The sequence below is a fragment of the Perna viridis genome, chromosome 5 (genome assembly GCF_037379345.1).
Source record: "Perna viridis isolate PV_CMFRI_1.1 ecotype Kerala chromosome 5, ASM3737934v1, whole genome shotgun sequence".
Taxonomy (NCBI): Eukaryota; Metazoa; Mollusca; class Bivalvia; order Mytilida; family Mytilidae; genus Perna; species Perna viridis.
In genome coordinates, this window is record NC_142449.1 from 8,020,435 (window position 1) to 8,047,963 (window position 27,529).

The window sequence follows — 27,529 nt, forward strand, 5'->3', positions numbered from 1 at the left end:
TTTTAGCCGGAAAGCAATGACAACATGAATCTCTCCGTCTTTCTACTTCCACTCGGAAGTTATCGTAGGTTACACTGACAAGTACTAAGGACTTAGGAAATGCCAAAAAAGTAACATACGGAACAAAGTTGGATGGGAGACTTGAATACATGTAAAAAACCTTTTAATTTTCTCAAAGTCGAAATAAATAACAAGATTCAAATTCAGGCTACAGCATTACATGTTACCTTAATTTCTTCCTCATCTCCTTTTAACAATTTTGGATTTCTTGGTGCAACAACTTTACTTCTGTAGTTGGCTGCATCAGGACCAAGGGCATCCAAAGTACTAGTGGTGCCAACCACCTCCCCAAATGGCCCGAGAGGCATTTTGGCTGAAAAAAGAGAAGTACATGTCTAATATTAAATGATACCTTAAATCAACAGACAATTCTATATCTTGATACATACAAATTAATTTGTTCTATACTCAGGTAAGTTATATAACCAAAGGTAAGTTAATTACATAACTATCACTCAGAGAGAATATCAGTTAAAATATCTGCCCATCGCTTAAAACCATGTAGTGACCTGTAGAAGTTTAATTAATTGCTTGACTTTTGATGGATGACTGTCTCATTGGCAGTCATACCACATCTCCTATATTTATATTAACAATGAATAAATCTATGGAAAGTCAACACCTGGACACTTTTTTTTCAACAAATGAACATTACAAGTACTTTATGCAAATACTTGTTGAGTAGCATGTTTTCATACTTTTGTCATCTCTGACAGCTTTTGTTGATTTTTTTTAGCTCAAATGTTTATGAAGTCCCATAAAATAGTACAAAGCCATAAAATAAAAGAGGCACAATATGAAATTAACAATTTTAACTACCACTGGTTACAATTCCAAAATCAAGTATTGTCATTGGTTTTAAAATGATGAATATTAGATATTTAATGAAGTAACTGGATAACAAAGAACTTGATTCCATCCCTAATCCACAACACTACGGATGCATTTGAGATGAAAGTTGTCTGAAGACATTCTTTTCTGTCCTATTCTATATTATCTTATGTATACAGATCAGCAAAGCAACACAAGCTCTATTAGGATGAGTCGTGACAATATGAGAACAAACTCCTGCAATATTATTACTTCACAACTAACAACGTAAAAAGTGAGACCAATTAGGGATATGAACATATATGTATGTTTCTTCAGGACCATTTCAGGTTTCACCTGTTTTAAAAGCGTGAGAAGCTAACTCTTAAATGAATAGAAATTCTTCTAAAAAATCATCATACTGACACTTGAAAAACTTTGGTCAAGGAAAAACACTATATCACGACTTAATGAAGCTTTAGAAATAGTCAAAATATGCTGCCTTGTCAAGTTGATGAAACATTTCAAAGATGTCTATGCTATTTGATCGAAACTCCTTGGATTTTTTCTAAAATGCTACTTTGGGTTGAAGAGATCATAATAGTCAGATAGATCATAAAACCATGCATTCTATGCTGAACCAAGAACTGTTTGACAATAATTTTACAAATATTTGGAATGTTCTTTGCTAGCTCCATCTCGGCAATATAAAGAGAAATTGGTACATAACGCTTCGCTCGCACTTAAGGCCACTACGATTATCATTTGACAATGAAGTGGTCCGCATCATGGCATTATATTTTTAAATTAAATAATTTAAAACTTGCTAGAAGGAAACATGAAAACAATTGATCAATTCGTGCAAACACAATGATTCAATTAGGATATTTTCTACATCGTGATTTAAGCTACCTACACTTAGACGTATGCTCGTTTCTGTAATTTCAATATCAGTGTTGATTTTCAAATCTCCATATTGTGGATAAATGTTGCTAGGAACAGTAGTCCGTTTCCTAAAGTAAGCGATTATTTCATTCGACAATACTTTTATTTCCTGTTGAAAATCGACGAATGAGATGCATTGTATTGTTTATAAGTCTGCGGAATAATTCGAAGAAAATTCATTTTTATTGCCAATAACACTAACAAATAGAATCTAGATCATGTAATGCCATTAATAAAGAATTTAATGTAAAAATTGTTTTCAAAATGATGAGATTATACAATGTAGATTAGAAATTTAGAACTATTTGATATTGCGGATTATTTTCCGTTTTCAACCATTTGTCTTTCGACCTTGACATCCCGGCACGTGAAATAGTGTGTGGCCACTATTTTGTCGATTTTGTCATTATTTAACTGAAAGTTTTTTACTTTCCACAAGAAAATGAAAATTTGGACATCAGAACATATTTTTGAGTAAGTCTTTACGTTGATTATTTCGTTCGCCTGTCATTTCAATCATTTTGCAACCTTGGCCCTTGCTTTCTTGCATAAGCTTTTGACATGATTTAATTTTTTAAAGTGACATTTGATCACCATGTTTGATCGTTGGAAGTGTTAAAATTCGTTTATCAGTAGAATGTTTTTATCATAACATTACATTTTCCAACAAATTGTGTCAAAATTTTCCGTCCATTATGATATGAAGTGAACAGGGTATCGGGAAATAGGAATCCTAGAACACTCTTTATGTTTATATTTTAATTGTATGAAGGTTTGTTGTTTTGGTGTGTACAAATTTGATGAGAGCAGGTTAGATGTACAGTCATTTACACATTAAAGGTTCATCTGCTCCCTTCTATGGTTGTATTATCAACTGGGTTCAATATATTTATGACCAGAAAAACCACTTATATCCTGTTAGTGCATGTAAAGTCTGGAGCTTTAAAATAGCATCATGGCAGCTTTATTGTACCCCATGCAACGAAGTTGCGGAGGGTATAATGTTTTCGACCTGTCAGTCCATCTTCAGTTTTCCTGACTTTTTTTTAAACCCTTGTAGTTATTGACATGATTTTTGATATATAATTTCACCATGATAAGTTACAAGTCAAGTTGAACTTTCATTCCTCTCTGATGTTTTTTACAGAAGTTACTGGCCTTGAACTTAGATAAGTTCACAGAAATAACAGTTTTCCTGACTTTTTCTTTAATTCTCGAATACTTGGTAAATATAATTGAGAACTTCACCAGTCTAGGAAACATTTGTTAGCTTCGATGATTAAATACAAATCAAACTTTAGCTTTTTCCAAGATGGGGATGGTCAAAACATGACTGCCGAATGTTTTCAAAAATGATGTCATCAGCTTATCAATACCAAACAATTCAACCCAAAAATATTTTGGACCATGACAACCCACAGTTCCTTACCAAAGCTGGACATTTTGGCCCAAGATATTTTTCAGACCATGTCAATAAGAGAATGCTTAAGGACAATAAAAAACGTATATCCTAACAAATTTTACCATTTTGGAAGTTACCGTATTTTGGTGTGTATAGTGCACATTTATGTATTATGCGCAGTGCAATTATGAAGGTCTAAATGTGTGAGAAAAAGTTTTTTAGACTTAGATTGCAGTAAAATTTTGTAAGACAAAAAAAATCGATATTTTGCACTTGATTGGTCAATTTATTTACCTTGATGCGGTATTTCCTATGAAAATGTGAAGGAAAGGAATTTCTATGCAGACTTAAAACATCATGTAAACATCAGTAGCTACATAAACTGGATAATTTTAATTACGAAGCGTGATAAAATTGACACAGGATGTATGAAATGGCTTATAAAATAAAATCGAAAGTCGGGAAAATCGGACATTTTCAGTTTTGGTTGTAACTCAATTTTCACAATTTTTCATTAGAAAACATACTTTTAAAGAAAGAAAATTGTAAGACACAATCAAAATAAGTATCAGAATAATCATTTTCAGCTGTAACAGCAATTGATAAGGAGGGTTTCACAAAAAAGGAACGAGTTACTATTTGGTTTTTAGTTGTTTCATATTAATTTCTAACCATGCTTTATAAGAAGGAAATATCATACAATCTTAGTTTGAAATATGTTATTAAGTCATTTGAACATTATTTGAAGAAAATATCACTAAAAATTTAATACTTAAAAATGTATTTGATGATTAGATAAAATTTCTTTCAGAAACTTTTCACTTTTGGTTTGTTTGTTTACATTATGCAATGTCTTTTCACATACTAAAATCTTCAATTTCATGGCCAATTCTTATGTATTGATGTATAATATGCACCCCCATATTCTGGAAATAATTCTATGTAAAAATGTGTGTATAATACACACCAAAATACAGTAATAATAACAGGGCTGACAAAAATTATGAAAGGTGTTTCTTCAGGAGTGTTTATGGTTTGACCTTCCTTGTATTAAAAATGATATTTGCATAGCTACATACAGTAATTGACGATAAACAGGTCCCATGACTCACAACAGAGCAAACATGAGTTACATTTACATATCCCTGGTAAGTTGTCCCAATGACATTGTCTACATGTTAGAGATGTCCAGGATTAGCCTACCAATCAAGTCAATGAGATACCTGAATACTTCATTATTACATGTTTTCTATTAAATGTTACTCATGCGTTTGATTTGAGTTAAAGGGTTTTTTTTTCAACTGGGTTCCCTGATATAAAATTCCACTATTGTCTTCTTTTTGACTTGTCACTGATTTGCTGTCAGTATATAGTTTTAGTTCATAACATGTCTTGGTAATAAGTGTGTGCATCCATAAAAGTTGATATAAACTTAATATAGTTTTAACAAAAAGTCAAATTGAAACTAAAACACAACTGGAAAACTTCAGAGTTTTATTATATTTTACACATGGTTAGTTGCTATTACTGTTTGAATAGTGATTAGTTGTAGTTGAAATGATTGGTCATTTGATAACATTTGAATGTATTAGATTGTTTTGTTCCTAATTTTGTGAGGAAGGCATGACACTCTTGAAGTTGGTCAGAAATATAGAAGTTTTGGCCTGCTTTAGGCAAAACGTTGAGACAAAAAATACAGAACATTTGCTCATGTTGAATCTGTTCATTTTTACTTCTTTATAAAAGTGTAATAAACAAGAGAAAATCAACAGTTTAGCAGATAAGTGCATTACATGTACCAATTTTTTTAATTATTAAAGAAATAAACTTTAATGTAGATTTCTACCTGCGGAATGTTTGGTTTTAATGATTCTGGCCATTTTTTGATTTCAGTGATCAGAACATTTAAAAACAAAGTAATGGTATGATAGTACATGTGAATTCTTACTTTACAGACACAATTGGGATACCATTGTGAAGGCAGCATGGAAGAAATATCCAAATCCATTTAGTGCTGCTGTGGTCGGTGTTGATGTGTTAGACCGACATGTGGACAAGGGTGTGTTAAAAACTCACAGGCTTATGACAACCAAATGGGGATTGCCCCACTGGGCTACTAAGGTAAAAAAAATATGATTTACAGGGTTCTCATGAAGGCACGTACATGCGTCCTGTATACATGAAAAACTTAATGGACGTGTCAAGTTAAACATGGTGCGTCTGTGGGATGCATCCTCCAGGGGTTGAAAATTCCTAAAGCCCAACGCATAGGACTAAAAAAAATTGCATGTCGGACTTGAAATTTTTCAATGAAATAAGTCTATCTGGCATGGCAAATCAGAAAAAATAAAAACTCTATTTATTGTAAGATTTTGTTGTCATTATTTGGACCATGTTTCTCGACCTATTCCCTGACCTATAAATAGTTAAAACTTCATTTTTAGAATGGGTATTCACTAGATCGATCAATTGATTAGTCTCAAGTCTGAATCACACCTGCGCTTGTTCAGACACATTTTTTGATATACTACAAATTTTATTAATCAAGCGCTGGAATGATAAAGATCAAATTTCGTTGATAAACTTTTGAGGAAAACATTGTTGCTCAATTACAATTTCACGGTTAAAAAAATGCAGAAACGGAAAGCTGATGACAAAGCATCAGACCGGTAGACAGAATCAATTGACACTGTATCTTCTTCCCTGCAAACATAGAATTATACATAAGAATATCGGATAACAGAATTGTATTTATATCGATTGGGATTTGACACAACATTGTTTGGGCTTAGTGCACAAAAGATGAATAAGTCAAGGGCTCGGGTCTACCCAAAAAAATCTTTAACCCCTGATCCTCACAGTATCAGCTGCATCCTTTTTTGAATTCATAAAAACTATCCCTAAAATCATAGAAAACTTTGTTTGTTCCACATTTTTTGACAACAGGACATGAAATTGAAGTTCATACAATTTTTTTTACAAGAAAATTAAGTTATAAAGTATTTGATATAAGATTGTGACAAATAATTTCAAAAAGAGTAAAATAAATTTTAGAAAGAACCAGATATATTTTACTATAAAATTTGTTCAGAACTGAATTTTTATAACTTAAATGTTGTTGTATTTTTGTGACATGCTGACCTCACATGATTGATTGCATAAATGAAATGTTCAAAATTGAAAAAAAATGATATAATGTGTTCAAGATACCAGTAGGTTATTTAAAATAAGTGTTGCAATTTTACTTCGGGTTGGTGATTTTCTTAGGATCTTCATTTAATTTAGGCAGATGGAACATCTGTTGTTTGTTTTAAGTTTAACTTTGAATAATGCACTTGATCTAGTCATGACGTGGGGTTAATCTAGGGGGAAAATGTTTATTTGTTTACACTCTAGTTATCAGCAATTAAGATTTAAGACAATCTGTTGATTACACGGCTTGGGATACCAGCTTAAGGTTATACCGAAGTCATGTTTTTAAATGAAAGTAAAAATTGCAAATTTCACCTCTGGGGAAATCTATAAACATTCTGTTATCAGATTCTGTTAAAATATTTTAACAGGTATAAGAGATATCAGCTAAAGTCAATGAACAAATTTATTAAAACTAATGTTGTAAGTCCAATTTCGAATTATTTGAGGAAATGAAAGTTGCAATATTTTTTTGAAATGTATTTTGGGTATTGTCCCTTGGCATTGATGGTTCAGTATCTTCTACACTTTTCACAAATTGAATATGGAGTAATGTCATGATGGTCATACAAAGTTAGTATTACCCAAAAAACCTAGTTACTTACCCTCTCAAGTAGTTATGCCATGAAGCCAGTAAACAATAAACAACACATTTAAAAATGAACATGGAGGAAACTTATAATTTCCAAATACTATTAGTATTGTAAGTAGGTAACTGAATTCTCATTATATATGAATTAACGTCATGAAGCCAACAAACAAAATAAGTTTGTTTTCTAATAAAAAGAGATGCTTAGTACTCGACAGTTTAATATGGATGACATGCATAAAAGGAGTAAAATATGGTTTTGTATGATTGTACATAAGTGTAGGAGACATGGGGAAACAATAAATACATATGTAGTACTGTATGTACTAAAATAATGAATGTATCGTTCGAATTGTTTTTAAACCAGGAAAAGGGTGGGGCACACCAAGTTCATCTTGGACTCACCATTCCTGAAAGTGATGAATCCCAGGACGCACTATATAAAAACCCTGATTTAGAAGGTTCACTTAGACCAAAATCCTTATGATATCACTTTGCATCTGTTTCATAGCATGGCCAGTGATCTAAAAAATTTTAAAGTGTCCTACACTCATTTGCTGATTTTGGACATGAAAATTTGTATTAAGGTCAGCAGTTTAGTGTTGTTTGTACATCCTGTCTGAATAATCCCCTTATTATTTATTAGAAATAATTGTTTGACAGGTGTTCAATTCTTTGATGATGCATTGGTCATTCCATGAAAATAAAACAAAAACAGAGAAGGAAAGCTGGAACAATTCAAATGCAATCCAAGAAATTTTTTTTTCTTTTTTATGAACTGAATTTGAATTTACTTGCTAAATTGACTTTGTTACATGTATTACTGGTATATACAAAATGGTACTTCATTTTAACCTGAAAAGTTAATCAAGCCCAATATTTAACACCATGCTCAGCTGCACTTTAATGTTTAGGGTTAATGTGGCTGTTGAGTATTGTGCTTAATTTTCATGGACAAATTCTATGAAATTTTATACTGATAAACACTGTGACATTCCAAATTCGATTTGAGAAGCCTTGGAGCACTTGAACACATTTCCATGGCTCTTATTGCTTTCTACATATATTCCTTTTCTTGTATACACAGATGGTTGGAATGGCTGATGCTTGTTATGTGAGTGAAGTGTCATATGTGGACCTGAAAACAAATGCAATGGTAATCAGGTCAAAGAATGTGAGTTGGTCACCGTTGTCGTTTTCAAAGTCATATGTCTATTTCTTATTTCAAATATTTTACATATCAGTTGCTTTTAGCATGTCTTCATGTTTTATGCATGTTAGTATTTTGTTCACTTTCCTTGATGTATTCCTTCTCTGTATTAGTTGTTAGGAACGGATGAGTTTCAGTATGGAAGTGAACACTCAGAAGTTGATCCTAGAAAGAAAACTATGACATTAAAATCAGTTAATGTAAGTAGAATGCACTTAACAGATAAAGTTCAGATTGTGTATGTATTGTACTTCTTTTGTTCCCTGCTGTCAAGGAACATTGGACATATGTGGCATCCATCTGCAACACCTTGTTAGCACTCTCATGTCTACATATCTCAATGGATTTGGAAGAAATTTATACATATGGTTGCTATCATAAAATTTTTGGAAAAGTTTGAAAATCAATGTTTGTTCAAAAGAGATTTTCAAATTTTTTCTTGTAAACATACACACCTTTCATTTCCAAACAGATTAGTTATTCGGATAAAATTCATATCAAATGTTTCTATGATTAATGGCTTTGACAAGTGAAAAATCAACTGATGTTTTTAATTGTATTAATGCTTTACTAAAACAAGCAGGTGGATGGCAGACACTGTTATTTCTCTGGAGAATGGTTTGATTATTGTACAGTTCATTTTATTGTTTTGTGGAACATGTTTATATGGAACTATGATGCAAAATATGGCACATTTCTCAAGTGTAATTACACAGTTGGAAAATATGCTACAGCCTACATATAGTAGATTATTTAACTCTTCTAAATATGTTGAGCTCATTTGATGGTTCAGTGATTTATAAAGATTTTAAAACTACTTATGGAAATTCCCCCTCAAGATTCATGGGAACTGGACTTAAACTATCATTTTTGTTTCTCGATAAAGTGGTCTCTAAACATGGCAAATTTGTTTCCATATTTGGTAGGAGTTTATTTTAAGGACGTGTAAATGCACACTACACAGTCTTTTTGATTTCAACAACTAATTTAAAACTTTTAAACTGTTTTTCACAACAGTGTTTACATCAGTAACCTCCTGTAGAAGTTGAAAGAAAGTGTTTCTTTCCATCATAAACATCTGTGAGACATTGTTATAGATTTAGAGTGTTTTGATAATGACATCAATATTATCTATTACATGCACTTGTCAAAGTGACCACATGCTGCATCATTTTTTCACTACTTTTACTACTTACATGTATCTTGAAAAGATTTTTTTTTACAGTTATCAACATATAGTCATGTTTTCTTACATGCATGTTTACAGATTATTGTAGATTGGTTAAAGTTTGATAAATCCTACCATTTCAACAATTTCATCAGTAACAACACCTAGCATGTAGAAATGTAGAAAGAAAATCATCATATCTTTTTATATGAATCATGAAAAAAATGCTTTTAGTTATTTTTTTAATTGATAATGTTAGACTGTTGTGTGTCAAAGAAGGATAATTATTGCTAGAAATAATTTGTAGTACAGTGGCTACATAAATGCCAATAACATCATTGAGAAAACGATAATTAACCTACATACTCAGCTATTTTCTCATATACTAGTTTTATAAAATCTGATTGGTTTTATTTGTAGTTAACCTGGTGTAGAGCAGTAACCATTGATGAGAAGTTAGTCTATTCACCCCACCCAGAAGACAGATCTAAGTAAGTTTGAAATTTACATACTTCCTTAACAAAGTTAATCATATATATATATCAGTTCAGTTTTATAGGAAGTTTGATTAGTTTTATCAAGGAAGTTTTTTTTACATTTTGAAATATTTGAAAACCAAAAAGACAATGTTTGATTTCATTCAGTACTTAAACAAGAAAAATATGCCTATCGAAACAGCTTGTTTTTTTTTACTGTTATTCAGATGGAAGGATGTGTTGATTTTTGGGGTACATTTATATATTATACCTAGCTACCCAAAGCCTTTAGGGTTGAGTCTGGAAAGGGAAACAACATCATTTTTTTTTATAAAAAATGGGAAATAAATGTGGTTGTATAATGATATGGTACTGTCGTCATCTGTAATCACATATAGTTGAACCTCTGTAAAACGAAGTCGAAAGGACCATGCAAAAATGCTTGAGTTATCCGAGGTTGGAGTAATCCGAGGTCCGGAAATACTAGTAGTTTGGTCCATGATTGTTTCTGTATTTACATCATTTGTCATGCTTGTACATGTACATGCGCTTCAATTTACACGGTACTTTGTAATGTCATGTGTTTCATATCAGAAGATATTTTTTTGTATGTATATCATATTTGAAATACTGAATGGCAGCGAGTATTTTAGTGAAATTTCCTTTTTATTTTTTCTATATCAAAAACGCTGTAGTTCATAACATGCTGCTTTGTTTGATTCACAATCTGGAGTATCGTCAAACCATGTGCTCTACAATATTACGATAAAATTTCAGATTCATTAGTGAAAGGAATGTAGTCGTTGAAATACTCTTACTATCATCTGTTTGATGTTTCATTAGTCAGATACCATTACAATTCATCTGTATTAAAAAAAAAATTTCAAAATATCAAAATATCCGATATCACTGTTAGTGTAAATTCTGACGTGTTATTAAAGAATTTGTTTATTGTAACAACACGTGCAATTTTAAACTAATTAAATAAACAAATCAGACCATAAAGAGTGTCAACAAATTAGTTTTAATAGTCACGCTAATTGTTGTTAAAACACACTTCGATCATGGTTTGTAATAAAACAATCAGTTTTCTGACTAATTGGTTGATTTCAAGACATCAGGGTTAATTAACATCGAAGTCCTGTCAAGGGGACTGATTGATTACCTCGAGTTATCCGAGCTTTCGAGTCATCGGAGGTAAAATTGTATTGGAGCAAGGGGAGTTTTGCTGGGACTTTGTAATTAGTTCGAGTTATCCAAGATTTCGACTAATCCGAGTTCGACACATTGAGGTTCGACTGTAGTTTTTGTGATAAATGATAAATTTAATTTTAGTGCAAATTCTTTTTTTTTGAATTTTTCAATTTAAATAAAGTGACCAATTAACTTCGAAATGATCTCTTAAAATAAATCCCTGGTTAATGATACAGTTTATGGATTTTGTATGATACATGTATTTTCTCTTTAACGAATGGTTAATGAAGCAATTGTAACTGGAAAGCATATTATATTAGAAAAAGGAAAAGACTGTTAATTACTTAAGTCTATCACTGGGTATATCCAAGAACAAGATCTGTAACAGATTCAAATATGATATAGGAATAAGTTGTTCCACATCTTTTTGTAGCATAGTTCATTAGATAGTTGTGCCTTTAGTTGATATCAATATATGCTTTTTTCAGAACACTACTTAAGCAAGAGGCTGTGGTAAAAGTTTATGGTTTCCCACTAGCTAGCTATTTAGAGAATATAATAACACAGAATATCAACAATAATGCACATAAGGTATGGTTGTGTTGTATTGTAAGGAACTTATTTTGTGACAACCTTAATCCTTTAGGAACTTTACAGACTTTCTTGTTTTCTATGTCTTATCTTTTTGGTACTGTGATGTGTTCTTGTGTTTATAAGTACATGTATAATTTGTCATTTAGTAAATTTGTTTTAATTGAATTTAGCTATTATCTAAGACATTGTCTACCTGGACACTCTAAGTAGTTAGCTATAATGGAGAAAAGTCTTAATGTTTTAGGGGGCTAATTTTTTAAAAATTCCTAAACATTCATGTACAAAAATGACAATTTTTTGTATTTTGTGACCGTGTTTTGTGTGAAACTTAAAAGAAAAATTTTTGCATTGTAAAGTGATGGTGATGTATCAAAACAATGTAATTAACTTTTACTGAGCAGGTAACTTTACCTAATGATGGTTTTAAGATAGAGCTAGCAAGGATGTGGAAGTCCGCTTAAATAAAATAATTCATGAAACATTCAGTTACATGTATGTGCCAAAACTTACCATTATTTTAAGCTTATATCATGTTGCAAATACCTGTATACCTGTCTTGATTGAAAAAGGAATAACGATTTAAGTACAAGTCCACATAACATTCAGACATTACCAATGGTAAAGTGATTCATGGTCAAGAAAAACCCACCAAACCAACCATGCTTTTTCAGTCTACATAAGGTATACTTTCACATAATGATAATCATTTCTGCATTCAGATCTGCACTTTTTAGAAAATCATACATTCATCTCCCACTAAAATCAACCAAATGAATCCAAATCAAGAATGATAACTCTTGCAAAGTGCAGATTCCAGGTACAGTTTATATAATTTTTATCTCAAAAGAGCAACAACCAAATGAAAACCTAAGACTGGTTATGTGATCAGTAACTGTTTCTGAAGGAGAAATAAAACTGAATTCATTGGGTTTTTGACATGCATGAGTCACCTTTTGTCTGATTTTAAAAAGACTGCTGCTTAATGTCTGTTTTCTTACAGGGAAGACAAGGTTTGGAATGGGTTGTCAACAAAATCAAAACAGAGGCAGAAACACTTCAACAAGAAGCAAAGACATTTACTAAAGACACAGTACATAATGTTGAATCTGTGTTTAACACTAACAGAGATGGCTCTTTATGATAAATATATATTTTAGGATTTTATTAATTATGAAAGTATCTGTGATATATCATTCCATCAGCCAATGAGCTTCTCTGCGTTATGGGCCAGTTACAGCAAATGCAGGTTGGCATAGCATCATTTGGCAAAATGTTTACATTGTTAATTCTGTTCATCAAGTGATCATGACACATAAAACCAATACTTTTATGTTTGCTTGGTTCTTACCTCAAAGATATGACTTCCTAAAAGATCAAAATATATTTTTATACATATGATTGTTCTGTATTTGTACTATGGAATGTGGTAACACTACAGATTTTCGCTGAAATTTTTACATCTGTCAGTATTTACTGTCAACCCTTCTCATTAAAAATCTTATCAGTGTGATATCTTCTTGCTCATTCATCATTTTGAATAAAAGTAGTAATATTCTAGGCCATCATCCTGGTTTTCATTGTAAAATATGTTTTGTGCCATTTAGAAATCCAGCATATTTGGCTATTATAAACAATAATACTTCATGTATATCTTTTTATACACCCCATTTTATAAGTGGGAGGTGTATAGTGGTCATGGTGTCTGTCCATCCCCTATTCTAATCTGCAACTCTTCAGATATTGCTGAATGGATTTTAGTGAAACTTACACAGATTCTTTATTACATGATGTCGTTGTGATCTATTATGTTTTCCTATTATTATTATCATTATGAACTATTTATATAGCGCTATATATAATTTAGCATTACCCTAAGCACTTCTGAATGCTTATTACTTATAAGGTATCCTACATGGTTATTGGGGAGGGAAGCTGGGGTATCATCAAGTGAGCTTTGCTCGGTTTTTCAAGTTTTACCTGCAATATTTAACTTTTTTGTATTATAAATGTGTAGAGACATATCATTTTCTTAATTTGCTTTAAGTTGTGAATAAGTGGCTAAATGCTTAACCAAAATGCAATTGTTGATATTTTGGTACAGTACTACCTATCAAACAAATTATAGAAGTGTTTGTTTTTGTAAATGGCAGCATATATTGTCTCATTAGACAGTCATTTGACAAGACAACACAGAGAAAACAAAAAAAATAATATGGAGAACTTCAGTACACAGAAAAATCAACAGCATACATCCCATTAAAAACCAAGAGTGAATCATGTAATTCAAACCCATTTCTATTCTTTAATTCTTTTGAAATATGTTGTTTTTTTTTAGTTTTTATATAGAAAGCCTTCGAAAAAAGGTAGTAAACTTACCATTTTAGTTGTATTTGTTTCATGTTTTAATATTTGAGATGATTTTCTTCCAATAATGAGGGTATATGTGAACTATTTATTCTATTTTCTCATGTCTAGTCCATGTGTGGAGTCAAGTTTTCATGTTTTGGATCTGTATTATATTAGTTTTATTAATGATCACTGCTGAATTTAGATAATTCCAAATTGAGAAATCATGTTATCATACAGAAGAAGATAATGACTTTCTATTGTCAACTTATATTTTCAATTATTAACTTAGTATAATGAAAAGGTAATCATTGTGGCAAAAACATGAGGACGGCATTTGGTATACATTTATTCAATTATTTGGTTGAAAAATCCAATGGAGAAAATGCAGGTTTTCTTTAATTTAGAATTCAGTTAAGTAATAGCTTTTTCTATTGTAAGCATTTTGTATCTAATTGTTTTATTTTTGTATGTCGAATTGTAAAATCATGTGTGCCATGTTGTAATATAAGTCTTCAGTTGTCCTTTCTTATGAAACCCTCTTGGGTATTATTTTTGTTAATGTAATTAGGTAAGAACCAACCCATGATTGCCTAAAACATGTTTCATTGGAGTCTGATCTTTAAACCATAATAGATTAACTACTATCTGGTCAAAATCTTGTAAAAAACCTTATTTTGATTTATCTAATGCAATTGGGCCCATTATAAAAATTTGTTCTGAAAATAATTTCAACATTATTGTGTAATGTTCAAACATTTGTCTCATAGGAGAACCTGGTCTCAGCACAATGAACAATAATTGCAAAGGTTTTATTTTCACCTTTCTTTTTTCCAATTTGGAAAACTTATTGCTCTTTCTTAGTTCCTAAATTACATGTAGCATCATAAATTTAGGTTGTATATTGAGATCTGATGTCTCCTGCCTCTGTTACATCCACTGAATACAATGTGCCTTGGTATTCTATTCTGTGCTATTAGATATACATGTATCAGGTAAATCTTGAGTTGTTAATTGTTAACTTTATTTGTTATAAGAATTCATTTCTATTAAAAGAACTAAAACTTGTGTAGTTTATATTCAATACCAAAACAACTAACATTACACCAATTACAGTACTTAAAAAGTACTTTGATGAGCACAACAGGATTACACTGCAACATGTTGAACTCTGTTCACTCAGGGCTATGCAGATATAATATTAGATGTGACACACTGAAACAGAAAACATGAAAATCTAAACATTATGGTGGAAACACAAAACCTTATTCATTCATCACAGGAAAGACAAAAATCTATTGCAACTTGACCTTTGTTGTATAGAATACTGTGAAGCAATATCACGTCGATATGCTTTTACTGAAGTTATGAATCCAAAATGGTAGGGGTCATAACCCCTAAAATACCAACCTTCCAGTTGTGATTTGGAACCTTGTTATACACTTTGATGAAAGATCAACTAATATTTGTGTGGTCACTCAAAAATCAAGTGCCTACCAGTGCATACAGTGCCTTACCATTTTATGGCAGTTGTATAAAAACTAACCTTTATAGATGTCACTTAAAAAAAATACTGGTAGGTTTTTAGACTGTAGAAAAGCTTTGAAAACAAATATTTCATTTGGACCACTTGCCATTTTTTCTATCAATAGGGTATGCAAGTCTCATCACATGTCTTCATGGTTTCACAAGAATGGTTTCTATTTTGTTCAAATGCAAGGAAACTTGTAATTTACAGAGCACTGAGTATTTCTGTGTAAAAATGCGAATAAAAATGACAAACATATATTTCTTAATGATAAAGAATTAATAAAAGCAATATATATAAGAAATTGCAATGTAATGCTGTGTTTTGAGATCCCAAAAGTAAACAATAAAATGCAGATTGGTCTTGGGAATTCTGAACGTTCTACAACAAAAATTCTGGTTATGAAAATGAAGCTATGACAAGACATACAAACCCTGCATTAATTACAACACCTATCAACCTCTCAAGGGATCTGATTTTTCTGGATTCTACTTAATCAAATCAAAAAATTTTCCTGCACCATTTTTCATTTTACTTGTATTTACTTCAAGTTTGTCCAATTTCCACTTCTCAGATGTCCATCATTTCTCATCCCTGCCCTTATTGTCAAACAAATGGGTCTAATATTTCCATTGACTACAAGCCCTTCCATCTTGCCCATAGCAACAAAGTGGTTTGTTTGGTTTTTTTTTTATTATTTTAATGCCCCAATGACAAACTGTCAGGGGGGGTGCATATTAATTTACCCCTTTCCGTCCTGATTAAACATGATCATGGCTTGTCCGGCTATCTCCTCGTACAGTCTTTGAACTATATCTAAAATATTTTACAGGATATTTCTTCACATGATGAAGATGTACAGGGCCAAAGGGTTTTGATAATTTTGTGAAATATTACGGAAATTGGTGATAGTTACACTTGAGTCATTTTACTCAGAAATAGGGCTGTATGGCTTGTATGGCTATCTCTTCCTGTAGTTTTTGAAGCGCATCTAAAACATTTTTTGCAGGATGTTTCTACACAAAATGATGGTGTGCAAGGTCATAGGATCTTGATTTTCATCATATATTATGGAACTGGGTGATAATTGAACTTTGGAATATTGTGGGACTGGGCGACTTTGTAATTTTTGTCTAAAATATATCCCAAGCAACAAAGTTATGGATATGTTATTGGGGGCTATTAACAATTTTTATGTGTCTGTCAGTCCGTCCTCTTTTTCTCATCACAACTAGTCTGACACTACCCAACAGAATTTCATGACACTATGTGGCCAGGATACAATATATAGATATGCATATATTTAGGAAAAATCTGATCCCCAAATTTTTCAAGTTACAGAACTGGAACAGTTCGTCATTGCAAGTCTTGGAAGGATTGAGCTGAACCAACAGACCCAGAGTATCACAAGTTTTAGAGGATTTCTGAATCTGCAAACCATGTCTTTATACAAAAATAAACATCTTCCTTATTTGGCAAATCTAGCAAGCGGGGGCATCATTTATGTCTTACAGATACATTTGATGTACTAAAAAAAAAAAAAAAATCACTAACAAATGATGTGGGGGCTCCTGTGATAAACAGGACTTCTAGTTTTTTTTCTAAATCTGTTAATTCAAGATATTTTAAAGAAAAGACTGTTACTCAACAACAACATCAGCATCATACAATTATTGGTCCACAAAAGTTTTATGTGGTTATATAAAAGGATATCTTATCATCAACTGTAATTTTTTTAGCAAGGAAGTTATCTTAAAGTGACTGAAATAAAGCTTAGTACCAAAGGAAATATTTTTTCTAGATTTTTTATCACCTAGATAACAAAGTTGTGGAAGGTATGTTTTAGGATTGGTCCTTCTGTCATTGATATATTCTTCAATAAAGTATTACAGTATTTTCTAGCCTATTGGTCCTTCTGTCATTGATATATTCTTCAATAAAGTATTACAGTATTTTCTAGCCTGTAAGTCGGTACTTTTTTTCAGCAAAGTGTCAGCCTCAACTTATCATCCACTTTGACTTCTGTAAGAATTTTTCAGATAAAAATGTTCATCTACAATGCATTTCATTAAATTTGTTTATTTCAATTTTGACATTCAAAATTTTGGGTAAAATCAACGAAAGCCATAACTTGAACAGTCAAACTGGCGATCGAATTCAAAGATTATTGGTCAGTGCCGGTATCCGTTATGAATGAATAAGACGATGTTAATAAAAATTTCAAAATCGTTAAAATATATGAACAAAGTCTAGAAGACACGTTAACAAAACTCTTTATTACTGGTAGGATATTATCAAGCGTTCAGGAGTTATCAGTCCTTTAATATGCAAATTTATACCCATTTACGGTAGGTCGTAACACATTCACACGTGGCTCAAATGATAATCAGTGTTATCTAAATGGCTAATTGCAACCAAATTCAAAAGTAACGATTTGTTTTTTATTGTATTATAAAAAACCAGGTTAGTGTTTATTAATTACCGCTTGTAATTACGACCTTTTCATGAAACTAATTTCACACCTGGGAGCACACGCTTAACATCTTTATGATTTCATACATCTGATAATCTAATTGACCAACTGACACCCAATTCAATAAAAATAATTTAACTCACAAAGTACACCATAAACAAGATTCAAATATTAATTTAATTCAGAAATTCTATTCAAGGTAACATGGCTTGAATAATATGCTGTGAAAAAAAAAAAACCAAACCTCTCAACTCGGATCTCCGCTGACACCTATGATATAAATACACACATCTGACCCTTGTCTTAACTGGCAAATATGACATCTGTTTTTCCATCGATTCTGCTCAAAATTAGGCAATTCATCTTACACTCCAAATCAACTTATATTTCAGAAGGGTGACTTAAAAAAAAAAGTCATTGACTTATGCCTGGATGCAACCATTATTCAAGACACAGTTTCTTCAAAGATTTGGTTAAAAGCTAGGACAAGACTAATTATCACAAAAATCCATCTTCTTGGACTATATGTCCAAACAGGGAAAGTGATAAATGCAAGCATACTCACAAAGGTTATATACTTAAAACATAAATTGATACTCATTTTTAAATTAATTTTAATGAGTAGACGTAAATCTGGTCAATATCTGTACAATTAAAACAACTTACACAAAATGGCTGGCATGCATTACCACTGTTCAATTCTATAAATTTGGCATCAAAATGTTCAACATTGACATGACATTAAATATCAACACATACAACAATGGCAATTGACAGTTGGAAACGTACCACTATCTAAATATTAACCTTATTCCATTACTTAAAAAGATATGTTGCTGAACAAGAAAATTTAGGTTTTCAAATACACCAAAAAATTTTTCACTATTGATTTTACAGGTACAAATTTACAAGTATAAATCATTCCATAGACTTCATGCAAAATGGTACAATTATGTAAATCAGGATCAACTGAACCAATTATCAGATTCTTTCTTGCCAAATTACTTTAACATTGTAACATACATTTAAATGTATTATTTTACTTACAAAGTTTCAGTTACAATAATTATCTTTTACTAAAAAAATCTTTCTTTATTATGTAATAAAAGTTATTGACAATTCAAAATCTCATAACAGCTGCACTGTGTTAATTTGTCAATAAAATCTATAGAATGTCTATCTTCAAAGAATACACAAAAAAAAAAAGATTTTATCCTATTCAAAATTTGAAATGGGCAATACAATGTGATCACTATACTTGTCTTAAAACTAACTACCTAGTGATATTACATTAAATTTTGACAGTGCAATGATGGATGACATATGTAGTATAAAGAAAAAAAAAATGACTAGAACTTTTTTCACAAAAATTTTAAAAAATCAAAGAAATTCTAAATGCTTTGTTCATGAAAACATTACAAGTGTTCACCATTCTGAACTGTAGTAAATTGTCAATAACTTATTTTCTATGATGAAACATCCCCAATATTATGAACTCATCCATTAACAGAAAGCGTCATTAACTGGCATTTTAAATCCCATGTCTGCCTTAGCTAAAGAAATCTAAAACAGATACTTAAAAAGGCAAATGGAAAGATATGAAATTGTAAAATCATGGCAAAGTCACTCAATAGGAAAGATGATGTAAAACAGTATAAAGATACGATAAAAGATTTTCTATGTACAAATTGCTCCCTATATACAACAGATTGCACTATATGACAATAAAATATTACAATCAACAATTCATGATAAAATTCCTAATAAAAAAATCTACAATAAAATTTTATAAAATGAATAATTAACAATATTGGGAGGGAGTGTAGATGATATCTTCAGTGATGTCTGACATAAAATTAACTGGTTGAATGACAATGCAAAATGCTTATAGATGAAATATGCAAAAATATTCATGCAAATGTTCAGTACAGTTGCTAAAGAAGGTCATTCTCTAGTTTTATACATTCCAGTGTTAATCTAACTGTCAATAACAAACACAGTTATATCCCCTTATATAAATATACCAGATTGTCCAAAAGAAATCCCTCTTAAAACTGTAGAGATATCTCAATACAATTCTAAATTTAATACAATTATACTACAGCTTTAAAACTGCATATAACAAATTAAATAAACACAGAAGTCAAAAAAAAGAACTTTTTGCTTCTAATTTAACACATACACTGGATATAGAGTAAATGGTGAGCATTCAGGTAACAAATGTGCCCCTGCCATAATATAAGTCCAGCAATTCAAGTTCGAAGACACAAATTAGACAATGGGATCTCCTTTTGAACATAATAACAGGCAAGCAAATTCAAATACATTCCCATGTGTGCTCATTAAAATAAATCAATTAGAAATGTTTCAGAACCATTTTCTTAGTTTGTTTCTCACAATGATCACTCTACAACTAGGTTAGAATGTTTTTAGTATGCATGTAATATAGGGACGTTAATGGCAGGGGCAAAAAAATTATAACCAGCTCAATACATGTAATATGTGGCAAGTATTCACTATTGCAAAACCAAAAATTAATCCTAGTAATGATTGATAATGCAAGATTACATCAATAGGATTACAGTTAATTTGAGTATCCCCATTTGAAACAAGGTAATCATTTCCAAATTTACAGCACTGATCACAATCTAAAACATTCTTACACATAAATATGGAAGCCAGTTCTTATCACAGTAAACATACATCAAACTGTTCTATCTGTAGCACTAAACATAACAAATCACAGAACAGTCATTGGCCAACAAAAATACCCTTAAAATACACATGTATTCTCAACTCATATTAACAGAAATTTGGTCAGTTAGATTTCTGATTTGGACAATGAATTACTGACACAGTAAGTGAATTTCTTTCCAGATACAGACATTCTTGATATACAATTATACTATATATGTTTCATTCTTCATGTGGATGTGCTGAGTAATGTATTTTCAACGAATATCTGACATGTATCAAAAGTGAGTATGAAATTGGTACAATGTTTACATGAATCTAAAAGTAATAACAGATTAAGAAAGACAATACAGGCTTTAATAGGAATCCTACAGTAAATGGGTTTACATTCCGCCATTTGCTTCTCTTCTCTCAACACCAACCGACTGTAATTTCTTTAGAAACATTGGTCCTTGTCGTCTCACTTTAGATGGGCTTCCTACTTCCTCTTCTTCATCCAACGAAACAAGACTTCTTTTACCAAGGAAAGAAGGTCTCTTATCCCCCATCCTTATCATGTTATTTATTGCACGCAAATCCTGAAAAAAATATTTATACTAAACTGTAAAACCTACTCAATGTTGACTAAATTAGATGCTATAACTAAAATGACCTGTTCAGTGTTAAAAAATTGGAAAAAATTTGGAATGTGTACAAGCAAACATTTATATAATTTTTTTCTCATCTTTCTGTCATTATTATTATTAAAGAAGACTAATAATTGACTAAAGATGGAAGTTTGATTAAATTGCTTGAAATTTGTTCACAATCATTTACATTACAATTTCGCTAAAAAATTATAATTTTTGTTTATGTTTTTTTTTTTTTTTTTTAAATATTTAGATCAAGTGACATTGCAAGGAATAATCAGTTTATTACAATTTCTATATTATCCCTTTAAAATAAAATTGTGTTAGAAAATCTATAAGATGCAAAACTCAAAATCATAAGTAAACACTTACAGTTTAGTAAGAATTCATGTTTTAAAAAGTTGTTCTTACCTTAGCTGGAGACCTGTTGAAGCAGTAGTGCATGGTACCAGTAGCAGGTGTTGCCTTTAAGTTGATTTGTTTATGTGGTGATATGTATACAGGATGTTTTGATGATACTCTCCTTGGTGACAACGTTTGTGGTTTCACCATGGGCAAGGGAGATAATGCAGGACAATCCTGAAATACCAAGTAAATTACATTAAACTAACCAACATGAAGCTAAGTGTCACAGATTATATATTGCTTATCACTATTTATAAGCAGTTCATTTTTTTTTCTAAAATGTTCTTTTTCAATAATATATAACAATTAAAGAAAAAAATTACTCTTTTAAATTTACAAAATATTTTAGCAGTTAATATTTCTCTTTCTACATTTTTTGAAGTTAAGTTTAACCCATCTTTGCAGATAACAAGATGAGTTCAGAGTACAACAAGCATTTGGTGCAATTCATTCAGTTTTATTTATTTCTCAATACTAAGTTTTTTTCAGTTATAAGATGCAATACAAACCCTTGATGGGACTGTAGCTGAGAATTTCTTAGCAAAATTATTCAGTCTATTGACAAAAACCTGAAAAAAGAAGCATTTACTCATATTAAATTACAATGACAAAATACAACAAACATTATAGTCGCTCATAACTTCATCAGTTCATATCCATTTCACAACCAACCATATACTTTTTCACTTTTGTGTCAATTTTTTTTTTTCATTCTCTGGTCATGTGTCATATACTTTGGTAACAAATACCTAATCATTAAATTATTATGGTCAAAAACAGAAATTTTAACTACGCAATTAGGTTCAGAATATCAAAGATTACCATTACTTCAAATTTTGATAAAATCAAAAATAGCTTAATTTTTTACCTTCTCTTCCTCTTTGAAAAATGTAAATTGGAAATGGGGTCAAAATTCATAGTGTAAATACATTGTTAGCTTCAGTAAATTGAAAATCTCCAAGAATTCAATTTTTCAAAGAAATTGAAGTATTTGTATCTTTATCCTGACCTAAATTCTAAATTCATTGGACACCTAGTAAACAAAATAAAAATCAAATACAGGAAACCAAGGACTTTGATGTATAGAAATGGATAGAAATTTATGGATGAATTTGAAAAAAACTTTTGCCATGTTTGGGACTCTTAGATGATGTAGAATTTTATTTTATTAGTGCCAGAAGTCTCACATACTAATCTCATGAGAAAAAGCTCAACTTTCACTCCTATCACTGTAAAACTAACTCAAATTACAGAATAAGATAGATTTGGTAATTAAGGCACATTTTTTAAGGAATGAAATAATTGCTTGGCTTTGACTTAGACTGTTGCCAAGCTAATATCAATTCACAAATAATGAAAATGATCACTTTACCTGATTGTAAAACATAATGAGATCTCCTCTCTCCTCCTCATTCTCTGACCCTGACCCTGCAGAGGACAAATGTATGGGTGTAGGAGGATGACTTCCAGGATGAGGTACTGGCAATGTACTTGACGACCTCATCACTTCTCTCGTTTCAGTTTTCTCTAAAAGTATAATCATTTGTTTCTTTATAACCAAGTTCTATCACTTGAAGAGCAATATTTTCTCAAAATTATCTGAATAAATTTCGACATGAAATAACAAATCTGGACCTGCACTACTGTAATATATCTGTAAGCGCATAAGTATTTTCAATATGTATATAAACAATGAGCAAGTAGAAAAACTATAATGTGGATTGGCAATTTAAAAAAATTAATGTACTAATGACAGCATATACTGCTGAAAAAATGGCTATGTTTAACATGCTAAAAACTTAGTCAAGTTTTATCATTTTCAATGCATGTATAAACATAGTGAAAAGTTTATGTAAAAAATTACCAAATTCCTCCATAATAGGAGGTGCACATCTTCAATATGTACATAAACACAGTTCAAAGTTTGAATAATATTGGTTCAATACTTTTTGAGTTACAGATTAAACAAGTAAGTACCCCAAAGTCTGACTGATGGTATCAAGCGACTACTAGACCTGTTTTCAAGGTTGATGACACAGGTAAAAATACCAAGGATCAACAATAATCAATTAATAATAATAATAATAATAATAAATAATAAATTTTACCAAATCAATACATTGTAAATGTTATATACCTGTATTGTTAGTTGTGCTACTGGTTGGAGAGGAAGATCTACTGGTCCCATTTCTACTGCCATCACTACCACCAGAGGTATGTCTTCGTCGACCAGTCAACAAAACACTACGATACACCTAGAAAAAAACAAAATAGATAAGAAGTTATTACCAACAAATGAACTTGCACAGAAAAAGTGAAAAAATAATGAAATTTTGTCCAGCTCTAATATCATTTTTCATACAAGAATTAATATTTTCCTCTATTTTCATTTCTATTATCTATTAATTTTTTTTGAAGGATTCAACAACTTGCACAATTACAATGATACATTAATTTTTACAGTGTTTCTATGCTTAGAACTTACATGACTCTGAGCCTGTGGCTGCATTCTGTAACACTTCATTATAGTTTGGAATGACTGAGAATTCCCCGTTACCTAAAATTAATATATATCTTAATAATACAGTCTTAATATAGTAAATAAGTAATTTATTAGTTTCTATTAGGTCAGATAGGCTAGCTCATGAAATCAATACGAGAAGAAAACAGCATGGCAATAAGTCAACATTATAACACTAAGCAAACATGTTTTTACTACTTCACCAAATGATGTAAAATTTGCAGAGAAGAAACAACTACTAATTTTTCAGTTTTCCTTACAATCTACAAACTTCTAAATAACTCCATTTAGGCAATGATGTTACTAAAAGTCTTCATACCTGAAAAATGGTGTTATGTCTTTCATGTTTTTTTACATACACTTTGCTATTTTGAAAACATTTACTGCTATAATTGAGGACCTATTATATGTAAGGGTTAGTTATATAAAAAAAAGTTTTGTAAATCCATTGGGTTTAATTGAACAAGTCCTATACCTTTGCCATGACATATATTGCACACATGAGTATCTGGTCAACATGATGGTCCACCAGGAGATCTGTATGATTAACAAGTGTGTGTTCAAAACAGGTCCAGATTTTCCTCCTCAAGTCATTTTCCTCTTCAATCATCAATCTCTCACACAAGTCTCGTAATCTCACCGAGGCCATATGGTATAACTGTGCGACAGAAACATTGCTAACTTCAATGCTATACAATATCATATAATAAACAATTATATACATTTTTCCAATACAAGTATACAAGAATAATAATTACATAACAAAAGCTTAAAAAAAAAATAATAAATAAACAAGTAAGAAAACAATTTAATTTTCCTAAATTATAGACTAATGGAATCTGTAAATATCCAATAATTAAACCTACTTTTCTGAAGAAGAGAGCCAAGGAACCAGTTTTCTTTGGTTTCTGTGACTGGTTTCCTGTGGAATTTGAAACAGCTGGTTCTTGTTTTGAATTAACTGGTGTTCTTACAAATGTTGTATGTAATGGAATCAGTATCTGTAATATAGAAATTTAGCATTAATAACAGAATGGATTAATTTAAATATAGGCCATTATTATAGAACTGCAATGAAACACACTATTAATGTTAACATATGTTACTTTACATATGTTTTGCTTTATACATATCACTGTTTTATATTAAAAATATCTATGTCTGAGATCAATTCAAGTATAAATACATGTATTTGAAGCAAATTAAAATGAAAATCCCCCCCCCAATGTTTTGACTATAGAGGCAACTGAGAACATATAAATTGGTCTTATTGTAGGACTTTCTCACCTGTCTTCCATCTTCAGTCTGAGCCTGTTGGAAAGCTATCACTGTCTGGTTAGACTGACCATCCTGGTTACTAGGTGTTTGGGTTGTTGCTGTGGAGGTACCTCCAGTGAATAGCCTCCTTTTGGCACTTCCAGGGGAAGGGGAGCTAAATCTGTCAGCAGCAGATGGACCTGGTGGAGACTGAGGAATATCTGATGACAAACAAAACAATATTATTACTTTGATTTATCCATTACTGAAGAACATGACCACAGAAATTATAGCTTACAAAGTGCTCTCTGATTCAATTAATTTATGACCCTGTCTTTCAAAACTGATTAATCTTGGGGCTCTACAACATAAACAATGTTATAATTCTATTACACATCAAACAACTCCTAAAATCCTTCAACAAAATATTACATAACAACCAAATTTCTAATACAAATACATTTTTTTATGTTTTTATATATCAAAGTATATTTACAAGCTCTTTAAGCATATACTGACCTTTCCTAACTGGATGACCTTCATCTACCAATCTTTTGACAGCAGGATGTTGCATTACTTTACTCCCTGAGCTTAAATTACTGTCTATCAGACTAGGCAAAATAACCTGCAATCAAAATAATAATGATTTTAAATCTTATTCAGAAGCATAATAATGTAGTCTCTATTCCTGAAAATTAGAAATGGTTTACTTTGTTTAACCATGTGTGTTTATAACAACATATCACTTGATCCTTCTGGTCCATTTGCCACACATTTTATACAGATTGTATTATGTTCAAAAATGACGGTAGCAATTTAATTAACCATGTGAGCAGCATGTTTTAGGAACTTTTGTGTAGAAGAATCAAGATACCGACTTAATTTTGCAGACTACTATACATATTTACATGGAATGAAAGTGAAATGTCTATGTTTTAAAGGTCCACAATCAATAAAATACTGTACCTCTTCACAAGCAGGAACACCATTATTGTCCCTGATGGCATCCCATAGAGGTGATTCTTTCTTCCATGCCTGACACTCCAATATACATTCTTCTATCTGTAAACAAAAAGCAATTAGATCTATAGAATCAGCCTTTGAAGTTGACCTTATTATGGTAAATTGATAAACAAAACATGATTTTTTTTATGATTGGCCTCAAATAAACTTTATCATCTCTGTAAATTATTTGTGTGCAATCATAACCTTTGGACACTATAATCATATACAGCAATGTGATGAAATAATTCAACAAAAAATTCTACTTCATTCTTCATACTTACATGATTAAGATGCTTTACAACATCTCTTGAAAGACCATCTTCAGCACGAATAATAATTTCTACAACTCTGTAGAAGTAGTAAGGACAAATATCAAATATTTCCATAATCCAGGGAAATTTCCTGCAAATAAACCAAGCAAAAATTACCCGTCTTGATTGTAAATAAACTGTCCTATAAGGATTAATAAGCCTGTTGGAGCATTCCAAAGCCAAATTCTTTCAAAAACTTCTTGAAATTAAAATTTCTGATAATATGTTCATTTATATACATCATGAAATTATGTAAAATCCAGCAAGTAATTAAGGATCAATCAAGGACACACAGAAAACCACATATACACTGTTAAGACATTTTATTTAAAACAGAACTTTATCATTGGCTTCACAACTTTATCACTGGCTTCACAACTCTAAGCTAACCACAACCTATGTAAAATAGATTATTTAATTAGTTTCATTTACAAAACAGAAAAAAGAATGACTTCATGGAAAATAAATGGGTCATTTGTCTATATGCCTCAATAAATGATCATTACAAATCTTATTCATTCACGTAATTGTCATAAATAATTCATACTTCTTGTTAATCAAACATATAATAATTACCTCTGTGAATTATAGGAAAACATAACTATTTCTAAACAGCAAGCTAACAAACACCTATGAAAGACATCATGTTCTAGTAAATTCTGAAAATGTAAAATTAAACTATGATAAATCAAGGATATTCTCATTCAGTAAATCTAGTAC

The 27,529-nt window shown here is 30.9% G+C and overlaps 3 protein-coding genes across 15 annotated transcripts in view; 1 reads left to right on the forward strand and 2 right to left on the reverse strand.

Moving 5' to 3' along the window:
- The window catches only part of LOC148615822 (axonemal central pair apparatus protein HYDIN-like), a 46,682-nt gene extending 44,802 nt beyond the window's left edge, over positions 1 to 1,880 (reverse strand). For all 10 annotated transcript variants that reach the window (XM_088582452.1, XM_088582449.1, XM_088582444.1 and 7 more), the window contains exons 1-2: positions 1,787 to 1,880; positions 228 to 373 (exon numbers count right to left, since the gene is read on the reverse strand). In XM_088582452.1, the coding sequence (XP_088438578.1) occupies positions 228 to 368 (141 nt within the window). In that variant the 5' untranslated portion in view covers positions 369 to 373; positions 1,787 to 1,880. The remainder of the gene's footprint in view (positions 1 to 227; positions 374 to 1,786) is intronic.
- Positions 1,881 to 2,163: 283 nt separating this feature from the next.
- On the forward strand, positions 2,164 to 15,054 carry LOC148615823 (protein slowmo-like). Of its 3 annotated transcripts, XM_088582458.1 has the most exons (7): positions 2,166 to 2,289; positions 5,173 to 5,338; positions 8,086 to 8,172; positions 8,322 to 8,408; positions 9,797 to 9,867; positions 11,535 to 11,637; positions 12,641 to 15,054. In XM_088582458.1, exons 1-7 carry the CDS (start codon positions 2,258 to 2,260, stop codon positions 12,779 to 12,781), a joined length of 687 nt encoding a protein of 228 aa, XP_088438584.1. In that variant the 5' UTR covers positions 2,166 to 2,257; the 3' UTR covers positions 12,782 to 15,054. The 3 variants fall into 3 exon arrangements, with proteins under 3 accessions (XP_088438583.1, XP_088438582.1, XP_088438584.1); XM_088582457.1 differs by lacking the exon at positions 8,322 to 8,408 and having other exon boundaries at positions 2,164 to 2,289; XM_088582456.1 differs by lacking the exon at positions 8,086 to 8,172 and having other exon boundaries at positions 2,164 to 2,289.
- Positions 15,055 to 18,584: 3,530 nt separating this feature from the next.
- The window catches only part of LOC148615824 (retinoblastoma-like protein 1), a 56,597-nt gene continuing 47,652 nt past the window's right edge, over positions 18,585 to 27,529 (reverse strand). For both annotated transcript variants that reach the window (XM_088582454.1, XM_088582455.1), the window contains 13 exons: positions 27,386 to 27,468; positions 26,780 to 26,900; positions 26,460 to 26,555; positions 26,013 to 26,118; positions 25,524 to 25,714; positions 25,103 to 25,237; positions 24,712 to 24,894; positions 24,201 to 24,272; positions 23,853 to 23,970; positions 23,088 to 23,242; positions 22,225 to 22,284; positions 21,722 to 21,889; positions 18,585 to 21,259 (listed from right to left, as the gene is read on the reverse strand). In XM_088582454.1, coding sequence (XP_088438580.1) covers positions 21,065 to 21,259; positions 21,722 to 21,889; positions 22,225 to 22,284; positions 23,088 to 23,242; positions 23,853 to 23,970; positions 24,201 to 24,272; positions 24,712 to 24,894; positions 25,103 to 25,237; positions 25,524 to 25,714; positions 26,013 to 26,118; positions 26,460 to 26,555; positions 26,780 to 26,900; positions 27,386 to 27,468 — 1,683 coding nt within the window. In that variant the 3' untranslated portion in view covers positions 18,585 to 21,064. The remainder of the gene's footprint in view (positions 21,260 to 21,721; positions 21,890 to 22,224; positions 22,285 to 23,087; positions 23,243 to 23,852; positions 23,971 to 24,200; positions 24,273 to 24,711; positions 24,895 to 25,102; positions 25,238 to 25,523; positions 25,715 to 26,012; positions 26,119 to 26,459; positions 26,556 to 26,779; positions 26,901 to 27,385; positions 27,469 to 27,529) is intronic.